Source organism: Silurus aristotelis, assembly GCF_946808225.1.
Source record: "Silurus aristotelis genome assembly, chromosome: 5".
NCBI lineage: Eukaryota > Metazoa > Chordata > Actinopteri > Siluriformes > Siluridae > Silurus > Silurus aristotelis.
Window position 1 is genome coordinate 5,719,014 of NC_139578.1, and position 19,383 is coordinate 5,738,396.

Consider the following 19,383-nt stretch of genomic DNA (forward strand, 5'->3'; position numbering starts at 1 on the left):
TCACACCTTGTCTGCTCTCAGGTTACAACAATTCCATCTGTGACCTTGGTCTGTGTAACTTAACACCTAGGGTTTCTAGAGACAAACACCATAAATGAGCATAAAAACAACACATGGACATAACATTTACAAAAAAAAAAAAAAAAAAAAAAAAAAAAAAATATATATATATATATATATATATATATATATATATATATATATATATATATATATATATATATATATATATATATATATATATATATACATTTTTTAGATTTGACAATATTAATAAACAAAATATTTAATACATTTTTTATATTTGATTGACATTTCATTGATTAAGATTGTCTTTTAATGCTGTGATGTTCTGCATGATCTGAAATACACTTTAGTGTTTCACCATGCATTGTGAATTTGTCATTTATTGAAGATGATTTTGAGCAGCCTTTTGAGGATTAGCCCTTAAAGACCACAGAACTACTATAACCACTGCACATAAACACATTTAGAAAGGTGACTAACATTACATGTACTTTTTCTGCATGATGTGTAGAAATATAGCCACCTTCTAATTAATGCTTAACTCAGTGGTGAGTTCAGACTTCAACTTAAGGTGCTGTTGATTTTGGCTGTGTTTCTTTTGGGTTTCCTTACATACTGCAGTGTCTGGAATGAAGAAGATTATAGTTTGCGGCTACTGTACATCAACCAACTCGAAAAATGATGTGTATGAAAAATGACCTGCAGGTAGAAGAGTAAAGTACTGTTTGAAGAAACGATTCGTTCCAGACAATGTTGAGTTGTGGAATGCCTCCCATTATCTTCATCTCTGATCCCTGAGCTACTCAGAGAGGAACGCCCAGCATGCCTATTGGCTCTGGGCTGCTCATTTATACTGTGTGAAGGTTTTTTGGAGTTGGAGGGCTCACTGCAGCACTGCTCAGGAGCACCAAGTCAGAGCTGCTTGACAGGTGCTCACTGCAAGGCACTTTGAGTGACAGTAAGTGATTCTTGTACTCAAGCAGACTGAAAGGACATTCAGATTTAGAGAAATAACTACAATGGTATGGCATTTTTTTTTTTACAATAGATTTTTGCTACAGTGCATGGGGAAATTACTTTATTAATGATGCAATTATTTTGGCACCAGCCAAAATTTTCAGTACAAATGTGAATGCATGAATAATATGCTTTATATGCTTTACACTGTTTACATGCTATTTATCAAAATGTATATGACATTGTGATTTGTTGAAAGCTAATTTATGTTCTTTTGCTAAATTAGATTCCATCTAAAATAATTTGTACTACATTTAAATATGACCCAAATCATTTTATAGTTATGCTGTATTTAAAAGATTTTTTAACACCAACTAAAGAAACTTTCACTTAAATCTTTTTTTTTTTTTTTTGTTCTGTAGAATATTCTGCTAGATGCAGAATATTAGCTTGTTGGTTTAGCATGAGGCGGTCTGAGTTTACACCAGTTAATTTCCTTTCTGGTTGCTAAATAAATAAACAAACAAATAAATAAAAAGGCTAAATCTAATTGTGGTAAGAATCAAGAATGCAATATCATATTCTCAGCTCTGAGGAAATTCTAATAGAGCACTATAGTGTTAAGCTAACTGCATGATTTGGGGTTCTGTAACTTCATCACAGAATTTTGTGGTTAGGTCCCTTTAAAGGGAATATGATGTAGCAACTCATACACTAGCAAAATTGCTTTCAGCTCTTGCCACAGACCGGAGAGGAAATGCACCAGTGTAAAAAAGTTTCTGCTGCTTTTAAAAGGCCAAGCAGCATTTTCCCAGACCACCAAGACCCCTATCTTGCTGAACAGAAGGACTGTTTGTAGGACTAGGTCTGTTTAAAAAGCAAAAGTCTGTTTGATGCTTTACATATTTCAAGTGACAAGGGACAAGGGACACATAATAGGTTTCCGACTCTCATCTCTTCTGCTGATTATTGCTCTTGATCCACCCTTAGACTTATCAAAGTCTACTCTGGTGGTGATTTTAATCTTTTATTCTATGAGAGTTTGTGCTGTGTAGAGTCACATCAAAATAGAGTCTCTGGACATTTAATTATCTGATATCACCACTGACCTTGTCTAGTAGGTGTTAACTTGCACACTGACTTTGTCTTACATAGGGTTTCATATTTCACAGCTTGTTGACATGTGTGAGACTGAAGTGTAATTATTCAGGGCCGGAATGTGGTCTATATGCAGCTCTCCAGTGGCTCTGGCCCTGAAAGAAGCCTAAGACCATTGTGGGCAAATTAAAAGTGCAGGCACCAACAAAGCAACCTTTCTCAAAAGAAATGTATCCAGCTTTGCTGAACTCATGCTCTGTGTCCTTAGTGCCCTCAGTCAGCGTAGAAGACAAAATAAGTAAATTACAACTGAGGGTGCCAGTATAGTGACCTGAGTATAGGCAACTGTTTCTATTATGATTTTTAGACCATTTTAAGACTATTTTTAGAAAGATCATGAACAGCTTTTGGGCTAGTCGTTGCCAATGAATCTCAGCTAATCTTTTGTCGATCAGTGGAGACTGAGAGAAACTGGTAGATCTTCTGTGGTCCTTTTGTAGAATTTTTTTTAAGGTGGGCTGGTTTGCTACAGAGAGTAAACAAAAAGCAATTATGTTGATTGGACTTTGTGAGTTCCGTTGTGCAGATGAGGATGCAAAAACTCCAGACTACACTCTATGCAATTCAATCTACTCAGTTGTGTACACCTCCACTCCATTCTCAATTCCAGCTGTAGTAATTTGAAACAGTACTAGAGACCTTTCTTTATTTCAAATACAGAGAGATTTAATGTTTGATGTGGAATTGTCATATTGGTGAACATTGTCTCCAAATAGTTTGAATATTCATTAATCCTGAGAAAAATTAAGGAAAATATGCTAGAAATTACAGTGAAATCTTTTTGAAAATCATTATATATATATATATATATATATATATATATATATATATATATATATATATATATATATATATATATATATATATATATATATAATATTATTAATATCAATTTCCATTTTAAATTTGATCTTACCTATTTAAAGCCAGTGCTGATGTTTCGTCTGTCTATAGCAAATTCAATGGCAAATGTTTTCAGCTTTTTGCACCACATTTTGATGCAAATATTTCCCAAAACATTTATAATGATTAAAACAAGTTGTGCAATTATTAATGGAAAGGTTATTTGCTGTTGAGTTGTATGCTGTACACTGCTATAATACTAATACTAATACAAGTCTTTGTTATTATTATACTTGTAAAATTTGTTTCTCATTGGCATTTACTTATATACTCTTGCAACAGGGTCCCATAGGCTCTCAAGGACATGTTCTGTAGTTTTACTGGCAAACTGGACTACTACTGTTCATAATTACATAATGTTATTCTGTGGTGAGCAGTTAATGCAGCACTATGCAAAAAAAACTATTTTTTTATGAAATCATTAGAATAAATTAGAAAAGGTTCCATGCAGATGCATTGTATAATTAAAGTTTAAGATGGAATATGCTAGCCAAGTGAGACGTCCATGTGAATTTCCACATGGATGTGCATTGAAAATTGTTCATGTGTTTTATTTACAGGCCATGATTCCCAGGCTAAATTGGCTTTCTTTGCTCCTTTTTGGGATGCTGGGCTTGGTCACACTTGCTACACAGGCAGAAGAGTCTGAGAAAGCAGTCACATTTAGCCATGTGTACAGAATTGACTCTGGTTGTAAGCAGGACTTGCAGGCAGTTTTACCTTCAAAGGACCAAGCAACAGAGGGTCAGGCCATGCTGGTGGATGGGGAGAAAGACATTGTATTCAAGCACAACATTAAGCTTCCATTATCTACCTGCAACTGTGCTGATTCAGAAGAATTTAAGGCCCTGTTATACCGTGTCAATGGTTTGGAAGAAGAGGTCACCTACCTGAAGTCCCAGTGTGCTCAAGGCTGCTGCAGAGGAAGTTCAGGTATTAGTTTCAAATGGTCCCTTGTTCAGGTATTTAGTTTGCCAAATGTTCTGCTGATTCAGGAGATTTACTTTTACAAGCACCTGAAAAGACAAAATTGTTGTGTTACTTTTTTATTAAGTATTTGGTGTTTATTCTACTTTTCTATTTTATTAAATAAACATGTTTATCATTGCTATTAAGGGAGTATATATAATACATTTGACACTGCAATTAAATATAATTAATATTCACTAACATTTTATATTGTGCTAGCTAATGTCCAGATTTCATGCAAGTGATCTGCCCTTACTAGATGTGGACACAAGCTGTAGTGGCCATGGTGTATACCAGCACAACACCTGCAGCTGTAAATGTGATGCAGGCTGGGAGGGTCCAGACTGCTCCATGTCCACCTGTCCGGATAATTGTAATGATAATGGATACTGTGTAGATGGACAATGCAATTGTCATGCTGGTTACACTGGCCATGACTGTGGCCTGCTCACATGTCCTGATGAATGCAATGACAAGGGCCACTGTGTGGATGGCAAGTGTATGTGCTTTGAGGGCTTCTCTGGAGATACCTGTAGCATGCAGAAATGCTTAAATGATTGCAAAGATAATGGACGCTGCATCAATGGACAATGTGTCTGTGATGAGGGCTTTTTCGGAAATGACTGCTCTACAGGTAAGATTTTTTCAAGAATACTTTAAGGTGGGAATTTAACATATCAAATAAATCTTACCTAATAATGTTGTATCTGTTATTAGAAGCATGTATGTATTTTAAATGTAGAAGTCAATAATGCTAATACTTTGAAATGTAACAAAAGTAGAATGAGTAGATTTAGGACAAAATAAGCAATAATACATAATACATAATACAAATGTATGTCATAGCATAGCATGAGAGCATAACATGAAATCACTCAGTAAGGATTTTATTTTGTACTGTACAAACACTTTTAATATAAAAAAATGAAAAAAACATTTGGATCATGGGTGAGAAAACAAAATTCTCAATAACAATAAAATGAAACTGCTATAAAACATAGATTTTGTTAGAAAAAGTGATATTTTACATTGGAAAACATAATAAATGCATAGATTTTTACTACCTGAAAAGAAAAAACTGTCAAAAGACAATACATACACTGTGTTGTGATGACTTTTGATGGACTGGTTTCCCATCTGGGATGAATTTTCCCTCATTGCACCCAATGTTCTCCTGACCAGGATATATCAGTTACTGAAGATAAATAAATTCATTCATTTATATAATTTTTAATAATAAATAGTCACAAAGCAGCTTGACAGAAATTTTGATGAAAAGGTAATCTATCATGGATGTTGTGGAATCAGTGATAAAACGTGTGCTCATGGTACACCACAATTGCCAGTGTTGAATTATGGACCCCTGTCATCCTATTGATGTTGAGGTAATTCTGCAGTATTATTGATTTCCAGTACCTTCATGAATATTAAACGCAGCTTTCAGTAGCAGGTCTGGATTGTCCTCCTGCTCTATGGTTACAACATTTACCTTCACAAGGATAGAGTGACTCAGGGTAGGAATGCATTGATATGTGAGCCTCAAAAAATTATATTGGGAATGGCATGAATCTTAGAAAAGGATATACTGTCCATGTTAACACTTTTGGGTGTAAGACATCATAATTGAGTCCATATGAGTGAAGAGCAAGCATACCCTGAAGCAATGCGGCACCAGCTGAGCTGCTAGACGAATTATAACTTCAAGCACATGACACTAATGGAGCTAGAATGGTATGTGATGGTAAAACCTGTCAATCATTTGTCAGTCGTTTTTATCTTTCAGTACTGCAGCATAGTAGCACACTATATACATGGCATAAATCACTTTGATAATTTTAGTATTTATAAATTATCTGTTTCATGCTAAATTATTTTGTAGATTAAAATTAATTTTTACCAAATTGTTAAAATTCTGCAGCAGCACTCAAGCCAGCTAAAGGCACTAACAATTTCAGATCTGCATGGAATTTAAATCCCTTAATGCAAACATGCCCTGGGGGTGGAAATAAATTAAATTAAATTTGTATTCTTCACCAAAAGAGGAATGAGATAGGAGCTTTATTTGGAAGTCATGCTGGCATTTATTTGTGCTAGATCAGAAGTGTACAGATGTGCAGACTTTAGATCACTTTCAACTCATACATACTGTGGCTGTGTAAAAAAGTCCTTACTTCAAAGAGTGACATTTTTTTTTGTAAGGAAGAGCACTAGGGGTACCATAATAAGAATGATGTGTCTTCTTTTCAAAAAGTGATCAGAATTAGAGAATCTTTTGCAGTGATCAGAAATCATTCTGAATATCATTTATATTTCTTTTGGTTTTGTTTAATTAAATTTTAAGTACCTTAGATAATTATTTTTATGCTTCGTTATTCATTTGTAAGAATGTGCTGCACAATTTCTTGCATCATGCTTCTTCCAAAGTCATTAGATGGTAATTTCTTTATCCCAGCGGCAGTTTGTGGGTTATTATTTAAAGGTGAAATTGTTTCTGGCAGACTCTGGAATGAGGCAGGAGTATTAACTGCCACAAAATGAAAGGCTCTTGCTAAACCAAAGGAAAACATTGACTCCCTGACCTTTTACCATGTGGAACAATGTCCCAACCTGCCATAAATTCTTTTCCGGTTAATGTGGTCTTTTGAGCATCTATATAATCCTCTCTCATTCCCTCTTCATGTATTCAATAAGCATTATTGAATTTTCTGGAATTTTCTGCCCCTTCACATTTTCTGATATATTACCAGATTAATAAGTAATTTATTATATTATTTTTTCTTAATGGCTTTTTTAAATGAACCCTAAGGGAGTTTAATTTGCATCATTGATATAACATACTAGTAAAACTAACATTAAATATGAAAAACTGTGTGTATCCACAGTACTGGGCACAAAAGGACTGCGTGTGATCACAGTGACTGATGTGTCTCTGCTTGTGGAGTGGGAACATGTAAAGAAAGTCGAGTATTACCTGCTCTCCTACTATCCTTATGGAAATGAGGGGGCAATTCAGGAGATCCGTCTTCCAAACACTGAAAATTCCTACCTGATCACCAGACTCAAACCAGGGGTTAAATATATCGTGCAAGTTTTGGCTGTCATCAAGGGCATCAGGAGTGAATCAGACCACATCAACGCCACAACAGGTAAAGAGTGCTTAAAACTTGTTTACTCTGATGTTTTTGCGTTTAGTGTCATACAGCTGTATGCAAAATTTATGAAAATAAAATGCAAACTGTAGAAAGGATTAGCTGACACAGGAGTGATGGTGCATTGTTCAGTTCTGCAGCACTGCCTGCACAAACTGCCTGTGCGTGAGTTTCATGGTTATCTACAACCACATCTAATGTCTGCAAAATATTTAGATAAGTCAGAGGCTTTTGGGAAACACATACTGTGGACAGATGAAGAAAATATTTTACTCTATGGCCACATTTACAAAAGGTTTGCAACAAGAACAAACATATCTCAAAATCCAACAGAGGTGGTCTCTATTCTGTTAATGATAGAGTAATATCACATATGCTAGCATTTTTTATTTAATACTGCATGTATACAATGTACTGTGTATGTACAATAAATATGGATATTTGAGTGTTTTATGTGTTTTGAATGGATTGTATTAACATGCTCTGCAAACAGATTTTGTGTCAACATTAATGTCCCAACATATTAAATTTATTTTGTTGTGAATTTTCTTGAGAACATTATATTTTTTCCTCTTTACTGTCTCAGGTGTCTGTAGTGAGTGAATTAAAAAAAGAAATGAAATGAAATAATTACATTAATAAAGGACAATCATAAGTAATGGACTTTTTATTCTGTGTTTCTGTAGATTTGTCTAGTGTAGAAGATGTTCAGGTGCTTGGACAGACAGAGGACTCTATCCAGGTGGACTGGCAGAACCCAGAGACAGAGGTGGATTACTTTAAACTAAGTCATGCCAGTCCAGGTGGCCAACAGAAACTGGAAAATGTAGCTAAGAGCCAGGAAGCTAGAACTGTGCACACCATTATAGGTAAACTTTTTAAGAAGAAGAAGACACAAACCTAAGACTCAACTCTGACCTTAACTGTTCACTCTGTTGTGTTTAGCAGCATATCTGTGTCTTTTGTAATTTATAAAAATTATATATATATTTTTTAATGATTAAAGTTCTTTCTGAGCTGCATTAAGTTATTGAGTAAACATTGAGTGTGAAAACACTGAGTGAGGGGCAATACTGTATTTTGATATTTATAGACAAAATTAAGTTTATTATTATTTGCAGGTCTTAACCCAGGTACAGAGTACCAGATAACAGTGCAAGCCATCCAAGGAAGCAATGCAGGCAAACCATCCCAGGCCACTGGAGTCACAGGTTAGTTGATTATATGATACTCTCAACAGGAGAGGTGTAATATAGGACAAACATTCAGAACCCAGACATGCATAGTCAAGTCCTACTAGAAAAAAGGCAGTGATATACCAGTGTGCAGAAAACATCTGAATAATACAGATTATAATGCCAAGGCGTAGCACACTGAGTTATAGATTTTCAGTTGTAGTTTGCAATCACAAGCATGCGTAATCCCAGATAGTAATATGCAAAGTACTTAATACAACTCTCTTTCATCTATTGGCAATTAACAATCCATATCTTAAAAAAGATAACAAAATTGTTGTCTGATGTTAAAATTAATGACTCAGATTATGTGCCCTTTTGCATAGGTGTAAGGTTAGTGCTTGTTGCCCAGTCTTACCTTCTTTGTTCTCACAGCCCCGAGCTGAACATAAATAGTTTTCATTCTAAGGTTAATGATCTGTGTGTTCTTTCTTGATCTTTGTCAGAGCTTTCCCATGTTGCCATGTTATTTAAAAATAATAATATAATAACACGTTTCAGGCATGATAGAAAACACTTAAGATGCATGTATATTAATTAATGCTGTGACAGTAACTGTTATTCAAATGATCTTATTTCTTATTATTAATATTTTGAAGGCAATAAAGTGCTAAAACTGTTTACTATTAGTAAACAAATATTAGAAGGGAAAATACAATATGCAAAAACCTATAAAAAAATCTGTCTTTTATATTTTCTGTAAGAAATGTTTATTAAGTTGAAAATTTTGTATAAATATATGTATGTACATAGGGCAAGGGAAAAATGTGAAAGTCTGATTGGCATTCCAAAAACATAATCAATCAATCAATCAATCAATCAATCAATCAATCAATCAATCAATCAATCAATCATAATTAGCCTCAGAATATTTTTCCTATCTCTAAAGTAGGTAAAAGTAAATTATACCACATAGACAAGTTATAAAAAGTTTATCTTGGAAATGCCTACTGTGTAAAATATGAATGTGCAATCTGTTACTCAAACTTTGTCTCTTAGACTGGACAACTTCCTGCCCATGATACCTGTAGCTGCCATTTATAGATGCTTAAACTGCATGTTTAGTTTCCTCTGCTAGGTTTAAAAATAAAGCCAATATAGCTTTCAAAATTTAATATAGCTCTCAACATAGCCAGCAGAAACAAGTCAGAAACACGGTCAGGTCTTTGACAATATAAGATTGGTAATGATGAATTTGAGAGATCTAAGATTCTTGTTTTCATTTGTGAAAGATTGAACTGTTGTATTCTACTCACAGCATGGCTTTGATCTGAATGCCCATAAAATAAGACAAACGTCACAACACTAAATTCATGAAAGACATTCATAAATAAGTTGATGAAATAAGCCCCCAGAGCTGATACATTCTTGTCTTAGTTTAATGTGTGGTACAAGTTCCTAAAAAGTGTACAGTTTATTCATGTACAGAATATATGATTTGTCTTTACAATAAAGACTGCAAGCTATCAGGGATAATTTCCTAAACAAAAACTAACACACTCAAGTAGTGACACCTTTTAGCCCCATCATTTGTAACATACAAACTCAAACCCTGTATAAACTTCCCCTAAATTATGTTCAAATATTTTCCATAAAATGAAAGCAACCTGCTTCATTCTACTTTTCTGCTTCATTGGACCAGTCATTTGAGCTTATTTCATTATACAAATAAGCATAATACAGTTAAAGAAATAATAATTTCATTATTCAGCTGAATTTATTCTTCTGCAAGAAACACAGGTATTGTGTCCAGTGGTAGCATTAACTCAGAAACTGAATAAAAAGAAGTGTAGCTTTGTTTACTTGTGAAGTTTCAGTAAAAGGTCAGTACTTACCAAGATTATTTGCTACTATATTCCAGTGGATCACTGCCATGGTTTTCAGCCTGATTTGCTCCATACATCATATAAATAAAAAATGATTGGTATAATAACAAAAAGCTTTGATAAATATTGATCTCACTGTGCTTGGAATGCTCAATTTATCAGTTTTATAGCAGGTAGCATTGCACCAACCTTGTGGCAGTCACAGAGGAATTTCCCAAATGATGATAGCTTTTGCATGCTTTCTCACTTCCCCTTTGTGGCTTGTGCCAGTGCTCATTTAGCTCTGATAAACCTACAAAAGCTGTTCACACGATTCACTTTATTATATGTATGTATTTTACTATCAAAATGGGGTTTAAATGCAAACTAGTTCTTAATAATATTCTTGTTCTTTTGCCTAAGACTACCATGAAATATACCCTACAAAATGTGTTCATGTGTTTGAATAAAATTCAATATTGCATGAAATGAACAAAAACCCTTTTTCTTCTAGACATAGATATTCCAAATAAACTGATCACTAGGGATGTAACCGAGACCACAGTGACTGTGATGTGGGAGAAGGTCCGTGCTGAGATTGATGGCTACATACTGACCTATAGCTCTGCTGAAGGCTCCAGCCAGGAGATCCAAGTTGGAGCAAATGCTACTTCTTACCAGTTCACATCACTGAAACCTGGGGTTCTGTACACCATCTTCATCTGGGCCTACAAGGGTTCTCATTTGAGCAGAAAGAGCTCTACTGAGGCTGAAACAGGTAAACTGTTCTCTCAGTTATTTCTTGCCAGTGTCTGTTGAAGGAGCTTTTCATTCTTTACCCTCATATATATATATATATAGGAATAATTTCTTGAACAAAAACTGACACACTCGAGTAGCAACACTTTTTTGCCCCATCATTTGTAACATGCAAACTCTATATATACTCATACATACCACAAAAAAATGTGTAACATACAAACTCACAACCCTGTATAAACTGCCCTTAAATGATGTTCAAGTATTTTCCATAAAATGAAAGCACCCTGCTTCATTCTACTTTTCTGCTTCATTAGACCAGTCATTTAAGCTTTCTTCTTTCCCCACCCTGTTCCAATGCTAAAACTTAGATAGACCTTGAAAGGTTTGTCCAAACAAAATTTAATGCTGCTTATTTCATTATACAAATCGGATGATCCGCTGTGGCGACCCCTAATGGGAGAAGCCAAAAGAAGATTTCATTATACAAATAAGCATAATACAGTTTGTTTAGTCTTTGCCTCTTTTTCAAATTATTATTAAACTAGAAAACATACAAAACAATGTGAGGAGTATGTAAAAATAAAATAGATTTAGCACAGTGTCACTGTAGCTTTTCACTCCAAATCGGAAATAAGATTTGTTTTGTGCATGAATGAAAACGCTAAATAATCAATAGAGTTAGCGTTAGCTGTTAACACTGCGACAAGTCGGTTTGCATGGCTGTTTTCCTAGAAGGAAGCCTCTTCTGAAACTGGCTCACAAGAAAGCGTGCAAACGGTTTGCTGAATATCTGTCCAAGAGCATGAATTACATGAGGTGTACCAAGAGAATTGTGTCTTGCCTACAGTCAAGCATGGTGGTGGTAGCATCATGGTCTGGAACTGCATGAGTGCTGCTGGTACTGAGGAGCTGCGGTTCATTGAGAAAAACATGGCTTCCAAAATGTACTGTGACATTCTGAAGCAGAAAACGATGCCCTGGCTTCAGAAACTGCAGTTTTCTGACATAATAATGACCCCAAACACACTGCCAACATTGCCAGCATTTATATATATATATATGTGTGTGTGTGTGTGTGTGTGTGTGTGTGTGTGTGTACATATATATATATATATATATATATATATATATATATATATATATATATATGAGAATGGATCTGAGAATAGGGAATAGAAGCTCTTGAGGTGCAGATGATCTGGTGTTTTTTTTTTTCCTTTTCTTGCACATCACACACCCATTAAAAAAAAAAAAAAAAAACCTCATGTAAAAGAAAACTGCATGTTGTTTTTACTTCAAGGTAACAATTTTAAACTATATTATGTAACTAAAAGACAGCTGTGGGACCCCCCCCCATCAAAAAAACTAAATAAAAATAAAAAAGTTACATACAGCACACATTTACATATTCACATATGCATATTCATATAGCACATACAGTACATACACTACTAATAAACTTTTAGATAATTACGGTATAATAGTTTGGAAAATAGACTATTAAATACAATATTTCTATGTGACTTTTATAAAGAAACATAATGTACCATTAATTTGCTGTAAACGCTTTTTCAGAACTAGATACACCTATTAACCTTTTGGTCAAAGAAGTGACAGAGGACTCGGCAGTCTTGTCATGGGACAGAGTTCAAGCAGAAGTAGATGGCTACATACTGAGCTACAGCTCTGCTGATGGCTCCAGAAATGATGTGCGAGTTGGAGCAAAGAGCACTTCCTACCAGTTCACTGGTCTGAGGCCAGGAGTTGCATATACAATCTACATCTGGGCCATCAAGGGTTCTCGCTCCAGCAGAAAAGCTACAACAGTTACTGAGACAGGTTTATTAACATTTCAGATATTTTCTTCCCTTCTGATTCATCAGCTAATAATGAATGAGTAGGATTTTGGTTTATGCTACTGATTCCTTTGGTGTATAAAACAGTTAAAAATTTGGTTTTCCCATCCATCAGAATTCCACAGGAATTTTGAGCTTGACATCTTAAAAAAATGCAGTCAGTATGCTGCTTCTTACAATATTTATAGATTGTTTATACATAATAAATATACACTGTAATTTGATCAAACATATAATTAGAATCTTTTTTTTTTCAACAGCACAAAGCTATAAATATAAGCTTCCGAAAATATACAGTTAACTATTTTTGCCAAAGATTATGATTAGTACATTAATTTTTAAACAGCAGGATTTTCTCTCACATAGATAAAATGCTGATGCTGCTCATTTGGTTTAAAAAAATTGGTGTTTCCACAAATCTCTTGTCTCAGCCTCATAAGAAAAAGTCAGAGTAGACAGTCAATTAAGGTTAAATAGTGAGCTACAGATTTAAAAAGTGCTCCATTGAGGAAGGGTAAATGAGGGCTGACAAAACCTTCTACCAGTTCAAAACTCTCAATGTGGTTTAACTTAATAATCACTGGGACACATCATCAAAGTACTATTAAACTATTAAATGTATAAATGTTTTGGACGGCCTCTCATAATATCTTCCGATGATTACATTTAATTGAAAGAAAACACGTTGTCTCTTCAGAAACTGAAATATTCACACACCAAGCATGGGTGGTTACGAGAGAAACAGTGGAGGTCCAGACACCAGGGTGCACACTCACTGTATTTGTGTACTTAGATTTTCATAATGCAGAGCCAGCAGATTTCCCTTTATGTCACTCTATCCTAATGTATTTTTAGGTAGCAACATGCATTTCTACGCAGTTTGTGATCATAATATTCTTGTTTTAAAAAACAGTTTTGCTTTCACATGGTGCAAACTCTAATCCAGAGCAAACCACAACAAGACAGTGAACTGGCTACACAAACAATGAACAGTTATTTCTCTGTTTACCAACTAGATATTTTTGATAAATCAGTTCACATAAATGTAATGGTTATAACACTACTTCATTTACTGACATTGTTACCTGATAACAAATGGTTAATTTAAAAAAGCAGATATGAATAAACTTCAAAATTGACTTCTATTTTCAGAAATTGATGCTCCAAAGAATCTAAAAGCAGTTGATGTTAAGAGGGAAACTGCAGCTCTCACCTGGAAACCTCCACAGGCCCACATTGATGGCTACATTCTTAATTACAGTCCGGAAGACACTAGCATGCAGGTGTGTGGACTGCAAATTTATATATGTTTATATATATACATATGGTGATTGTTAAGAATCATGCTATTACAGCTAATTGTCCAGGAAATAACACAAATATAACATTTAATTAGCCATTTACAGCAGATGCATCATTTAGTTAAGAAATAAGTAAGCATGTGTCCATGATGATTACTGTCTTTTAATGTCATTTGAAAATGGCCTAAATTAAAATTTATCCTAAACCATTACCACTAGGGTGTGAACTGGGAGCCATGGTAGAGCCACCTCATGCTACTCATGCCACTGGATTATACAGTACAGAGATTAAGATCCATCCAGTGAATACAGCTAGCTGGAAGAAGAGATCAGGGCTGCCAATCGATTTATATATATATATATATATATATAATAATTTGCTGTTAAAATTAATGCGTTAATTTATTATTTATTTATTGTATATTTATTGTAACAGCACTAATTTTATTAACACGCGATTAATGCAGTGCACATTTCTGTTTGACCACTTTTTATACAAATACAAGTATTCTGTTTGGTGTCCTGATGACTTACACCTTTTCAAACACCATAATCACTTTAAAACATTTATAAGAATATTTTGTCTTCATGATCTATGTTGAGTTTGGTTTTACTGATATTAAACATACATTTGCATAATGCATCAATATTTGTCCATGTTCAAAATCTTGAGAAGTGGTAGCTTAGTGGTTAAGATGGGTATAATAGACACAGAGACACATTCACTTGTTTTGCAGTAAAACATATTGAATATTCTGTATATTTAATTTTTTTTCTCAGTCAGTTGAGAAGAGCTTTTCTGCAGGAGATACCAGATTTAGTCTCGCTGGTTTGGCCTCAGAGAAGAAATATATTGTCACTCTGATTGCCTATAGAGCCTCAAAGAAGAGTAAAGTGGTGGAGACCATGTTTGTCACTGGTAAAGTAATTTACTTACTTTTTTATACTAATAAGGTGTAAAGATGTAGTGAATATGTGACCCCCTTTTGTTGTTAACCTGAAACTAATTAACCATTTGATTTTACTAATTCAACATGGAAGAGTAATAATTAATTCCTCACCAATTCAGTTAATGTTTAGGCCTTTTTTTCCAAGGTCCACGAAAGAATTAAATCAGCCTATCAACACTTAAATAGAAGTAGAGTGTTGTGCAGTAGAAAACACCGTCCTGCTTTTTCATACAATGTATTTTACTACAGCCATTATTCTGGGCTTGTTTTTTATTTTATTACAGTCATTAGTAAAACCTTATGCTGTTTTGTTTCTTTGCAGTAGGAGCAGCCTACCCCTTCCCTATAGACTGCACACAGATCATGAAGAATGGAAACATGAACAGCGGTGTTTACACTATCTACGTGACCAATGATCGAAATAAGCCCATGCAGGTGTATTGTGACATGACCACAGATGGTGGTGGCTGGATTGTAAGTTAATGCATGTTTCAATACACATAAATATAAAAATCTCATGCCTGGTGAGGAAAGTGGATTTGCATTATAATGCATGAATCTTTTCTAATTAATACGTTATTCCCTTTATGTATGATCCTACATACATAAAGTAAAACTACATGAAATGTGTTTCACAACATTGTCTTTGCCCACCTCTTTCTCCCCCCTCTTTTTATTTCTCTATTTTCTGTGTTAAATAAGGTTTTTCAGAGACGTAACACAGGCAAGCTAGACTTCATGAAGCGCTGGAGACAATACACGGAAGGCTTTGGGGAACTAAATGATGAATTCTGGCTCGGTACTGAAAATACATCTACAATAAAAAGCTTCAAATTCACTTTTTTTGTATTGATATGAAAGTCAAATTTAAACGTACAATCATATCCATTTAGGGAGAGTTAGGATCATAAACACTGTTATATCATTCAGAAACGTGTAAAGTAAAGAATTATTAGATTAGATTAGATTAGATTCAACTTTTGTCATTACACATGTACAAGTACAAGGCAACAAAATGCAGTTTGGGTCTAACCAGAGTGCAAATCAACAAGTGCAGGATATACAGTTTTTGCATGATTTACATAGTTAAATAGAATGGAATATAGGACTATAAACAGTAATTTACAGATGTATATGTACTATGAATATACAGATGAAAATATATGTACTATGAACAATACTATACAGATGAGTAAATATGTACTATAAACATGATTTACAGATGCCTTTTACTATAAACAGACATTTACAGAGGATGTGAACGGTGAACATAATATATCACTATTACTATAAACAGAAAACGGGTATATGTACAATGGTAATAAGGTAATGGGGAGCTGCATTACAAAGAGAGCAGTGTGCAAATGAGCAAGGTTTCTGTCCAGACAGCGTTTCTTTTGTCCACCATGGCTGGGAGTGGAGTCCCTGTGATGCGCTGGGCGGTTTTCACCACCCGCTGCTGTGCCTTGCGCTCTGCAACAGAACAGCTCCCATACCAGACTGTGACACAGCTGGTCAGAATGCTTTCTACTGCGCAGCGTTAGAAGTTCACCATAATATCCGAGGAAAACTGATTTTCTTTAGTGTCCTCAGGAAAAAGAGGCGCTGGTGAGCCTTTTTGACCAGGCTGGAGGTGTTGATAGTCCAGGACAGGTCCGCCGAGATGTGGCTCCCCAGAAACTTGAAACTGGAGACGCGCTTAACAGCCATCCCATTGATGTGGGTGGTGTCGTGTGTGCCTCTTGACTCTTTCCTGAAGTCCACAGTGAGCGCCTTTGTCTTGGAGGTGTTAAGGAGCAGGTTATTGTTATTGCACCATGTGGCTAGGTGCTGGATCTCCTCCCTGTAGGCAGTCTCATCATTGTTGGTGATGAGACCGATCACGGTAGTGTCATCTGCAAACTTGATGATGGAGTTAGATCCATTCACAGGCCTGCAGTCGGAGGTGAAGAGGAAGTAGAGGAAGGGGCTCAGCACACAGCCCTGTGGTACACCAGTGTTGAGTGTGACGTTGTTGGAGCAGATAGAGCCAGATCGAACCTGCTGGGGTCTGTTGGTCAAAAAGTCCATGATCCAGTTGCAGGTGGAAGTGTTAATGCCCAGATCTGCATGTTTGGCTATTAACTTGGATAGGATGATGGTATTAGGATGATACACAGAGTATACTTTTTTTTTCGGTGAAGGGGGTGTGTGTTCCTAGTGAAGAAGCAATGCTATTAAATATTAGCTACTCAGATCATGTTTTGTTGTATTGTGTTGTGTTGTATTGTGCTGTGTTGTATTAGGCCTGGAGAAAATTCATGCACTGACCAACACAAGCACAAAATATGAAGTGCGCTTTGATCTGGGCCTGGGAAGTGAACGCGCTTACGCTGTCTATAATGACTTCAAAGTAGGATCACCCAAGCAGAAATTTAAGCTCACTATTGGTAATTACAGAGGAAATGCAGGTAGGTAAACAAATGCAGCCAGATAATAAATAAACACCAAAGTATTTTATATCTGCTGTAAATTATATACTACACTTGCTAATAATCTTTTTTGTCATAGGTGATGCTATGACCTACCACCAGGGCAGATCTTTTACTACTATAGACTCAGACAATGATATTGCCCTGGGTAATTGTGCTGTCACACACCATGGAGCCTGGTGGTACAAAAATTGCCACTTAGCCAACTTAAATGGCAAATTTGAGAACAACAGACACAGCATGGTAAGTTTTAGTTAGATAATATTTTTCAAATACATAGAAGTGTTTTATGTTAGAAAGTTTGCAGTCTGTGGTTTATTTTGTGTGGTCTGTTGTAATGAGAGTTGGTTGAAAATCTGAAGTCCACTCATATTTGGTCATTTTAATCTTCTCTGCATATAATCACACATGCAGGCTGATGACCAACAGAGGGCACTGTTAATACAGTATTGCCTGCAAAACTGTAGCGTGAAAATGCGATTGTGATAATATGGAGCAAACAAACTAAAGTTTGGTTAAACAAAAGCTGTTAGGTAAATACCCTGATCACTTTCTCTAAAGCTGGTGAATTGAATAATTGCTAACAACAGGAGTTGAGTATTCTTGATTTCTGTTTAGGAACATTTGTGCCCTGAATGTTTTTTTTCTGCAGATCCTGTGGTAATAGTGGTGATTGTTAAGAATCATGCTATTACAGCTAATTGTCCAGGATATAACACAAAAATAACTGTCAATTAGCCATTCACAACAGATGCATCATTTAGTTGAGAAATAAGTAAGCATGTGTCCATGATGATTACTGTCTTTTAATGGAATTTGAAAATGGCCTAAATTTAAATTTCTCCTATACCTTTACCACTAGGGTGTAAACTGGGAGCCATGGAAGGGCCACCTCATGTCACTGGATTTTACAGAGATTAAGATCCGTCCAGTAAATACAGCTAGCCGGAAGAAGAGATCACTGAAAAGAAAAGTAGCTGCCTAATGATTAATACACTGCATAGCGAAAAAAAAAGTAGAAATTCTGATTAATCATAATATCGTCTATTATCTCATTTAAAGTTATATGGGTGACAACTGACCTTTACAAATTACAGATATTGAAAAAGATACAAATATAGTTATAACTGAATAGCTTTATCTTACAGAAATGTCCAGATGTTTTATATATATATATATAGGAATTGAATGTTGATGAACAGCTGTGGTACAGGTGGCTAGTTTCTCAAGTGTTAAGTGATATGACCACAATGATTCATTCGAATTGATTCAAAAGATATGTTTAAACTGATATAGCTAATTTACAGTTTATATATTTAGTTTATTTTATTACCATTTTCATGCTTTTCATTGTTCATTTTAAAATATTTCCAGTGTTCATAATTCCAGATTGTGTGGAATAGTGTGGAAAGTTTTTTTTATTTACTTTAATGATTGCCCTTAAATGTTTCGTCTAAATGCTGCATGGTATGTAGAAGAGTTTGAATGTGTACTAGAGGGCGATACTTTAAAGATCTCACAGAAATAAATGTTTTTATGATAAAACATAGTTGGGTATTTTCTTTATTATAATGATGTATCTGCAATGATGTGTGTTTAACAATAAATGCCTTCAAACAATATGAACACAATATTTTGAAATAGTAAATCTGACTAATACAGCCAAAAGCAATGCTTAAGATGATTACTTATTTGGAATAGGTTTTATGTCTTCTATGTTTTATGTAATATGCAGATACCATGTAGTTTGCGCACTTGCATTCACTTAATTTTAGGCCAAGTGTAGTGTTTATGAAAAGAGCTGAAATTTTGTTGTTGTTGTTTACTCCTGTAGCAATGA

General features: G+C 34.9%; 1 protein-coding gene and 2 long non-coding RNA genes across 3 annotated transcripts; 1 reads left to right on the forward strand and 2 right to left on the reverse strand.

Moving 5' to 3' along the window:
* The first annotated feature begins 912 nt into the window (after positions 1-912).
* On the forward strand, positions 913-19,383 carry tnn (tenascin N). The gene is made up of 15 exons (XM_083540947.1): positions 913-1,049; positions 3,606-3,978; positions 4,274-4,648; positions 6,897-7,160; positions 7,850-8,032; positions 8,285-8,374; positions 10,718-10,981; positions 12,541-12,804; positions 13,974-14,104; positions 14,903-15,041; positions 15,395-15,546; positions 15,775-15,871; positions 17,358-17,522; positions 17,623-17,786; positions 18,406-19,383. Exons 1-15 carry the CDS (start codon positions 1,047-1,049, stop codon positions 18,526-18,528), a joined length of 2,787 nt encoding a protein of 928 aa, XP_083397073.1. The 5' UTR covers positions 913-1,046; the 3' UTR covers positions 18,529-19,383.
* Positions 3,668-4,403, reverse strand: LOC310725858. The gene is made up of 3 exons (XR_014533530.1): positions 4,271-4,403; positions 3,936-4,061; positions 3,668-3,800 (listed from the first exon to the last, which is right to left on the reverse strand). It is a non-coding gene; the product is annotated as an uncharacterized lncRNA (long non-coding RNA).
* Positions 4,414-10,430, reverse strand: LOC310725859. The gene is made up of 3 exons (XR_014533531.1): positions 10,234-10,430; positions 5,114-5,209; positions 4,414-4,544 (listed from the first exon to the last, which is right to left on the reverse strand). It is a non-coding gene; the product is annotated as an uncharacterized lncRNA (long non-coding RNA).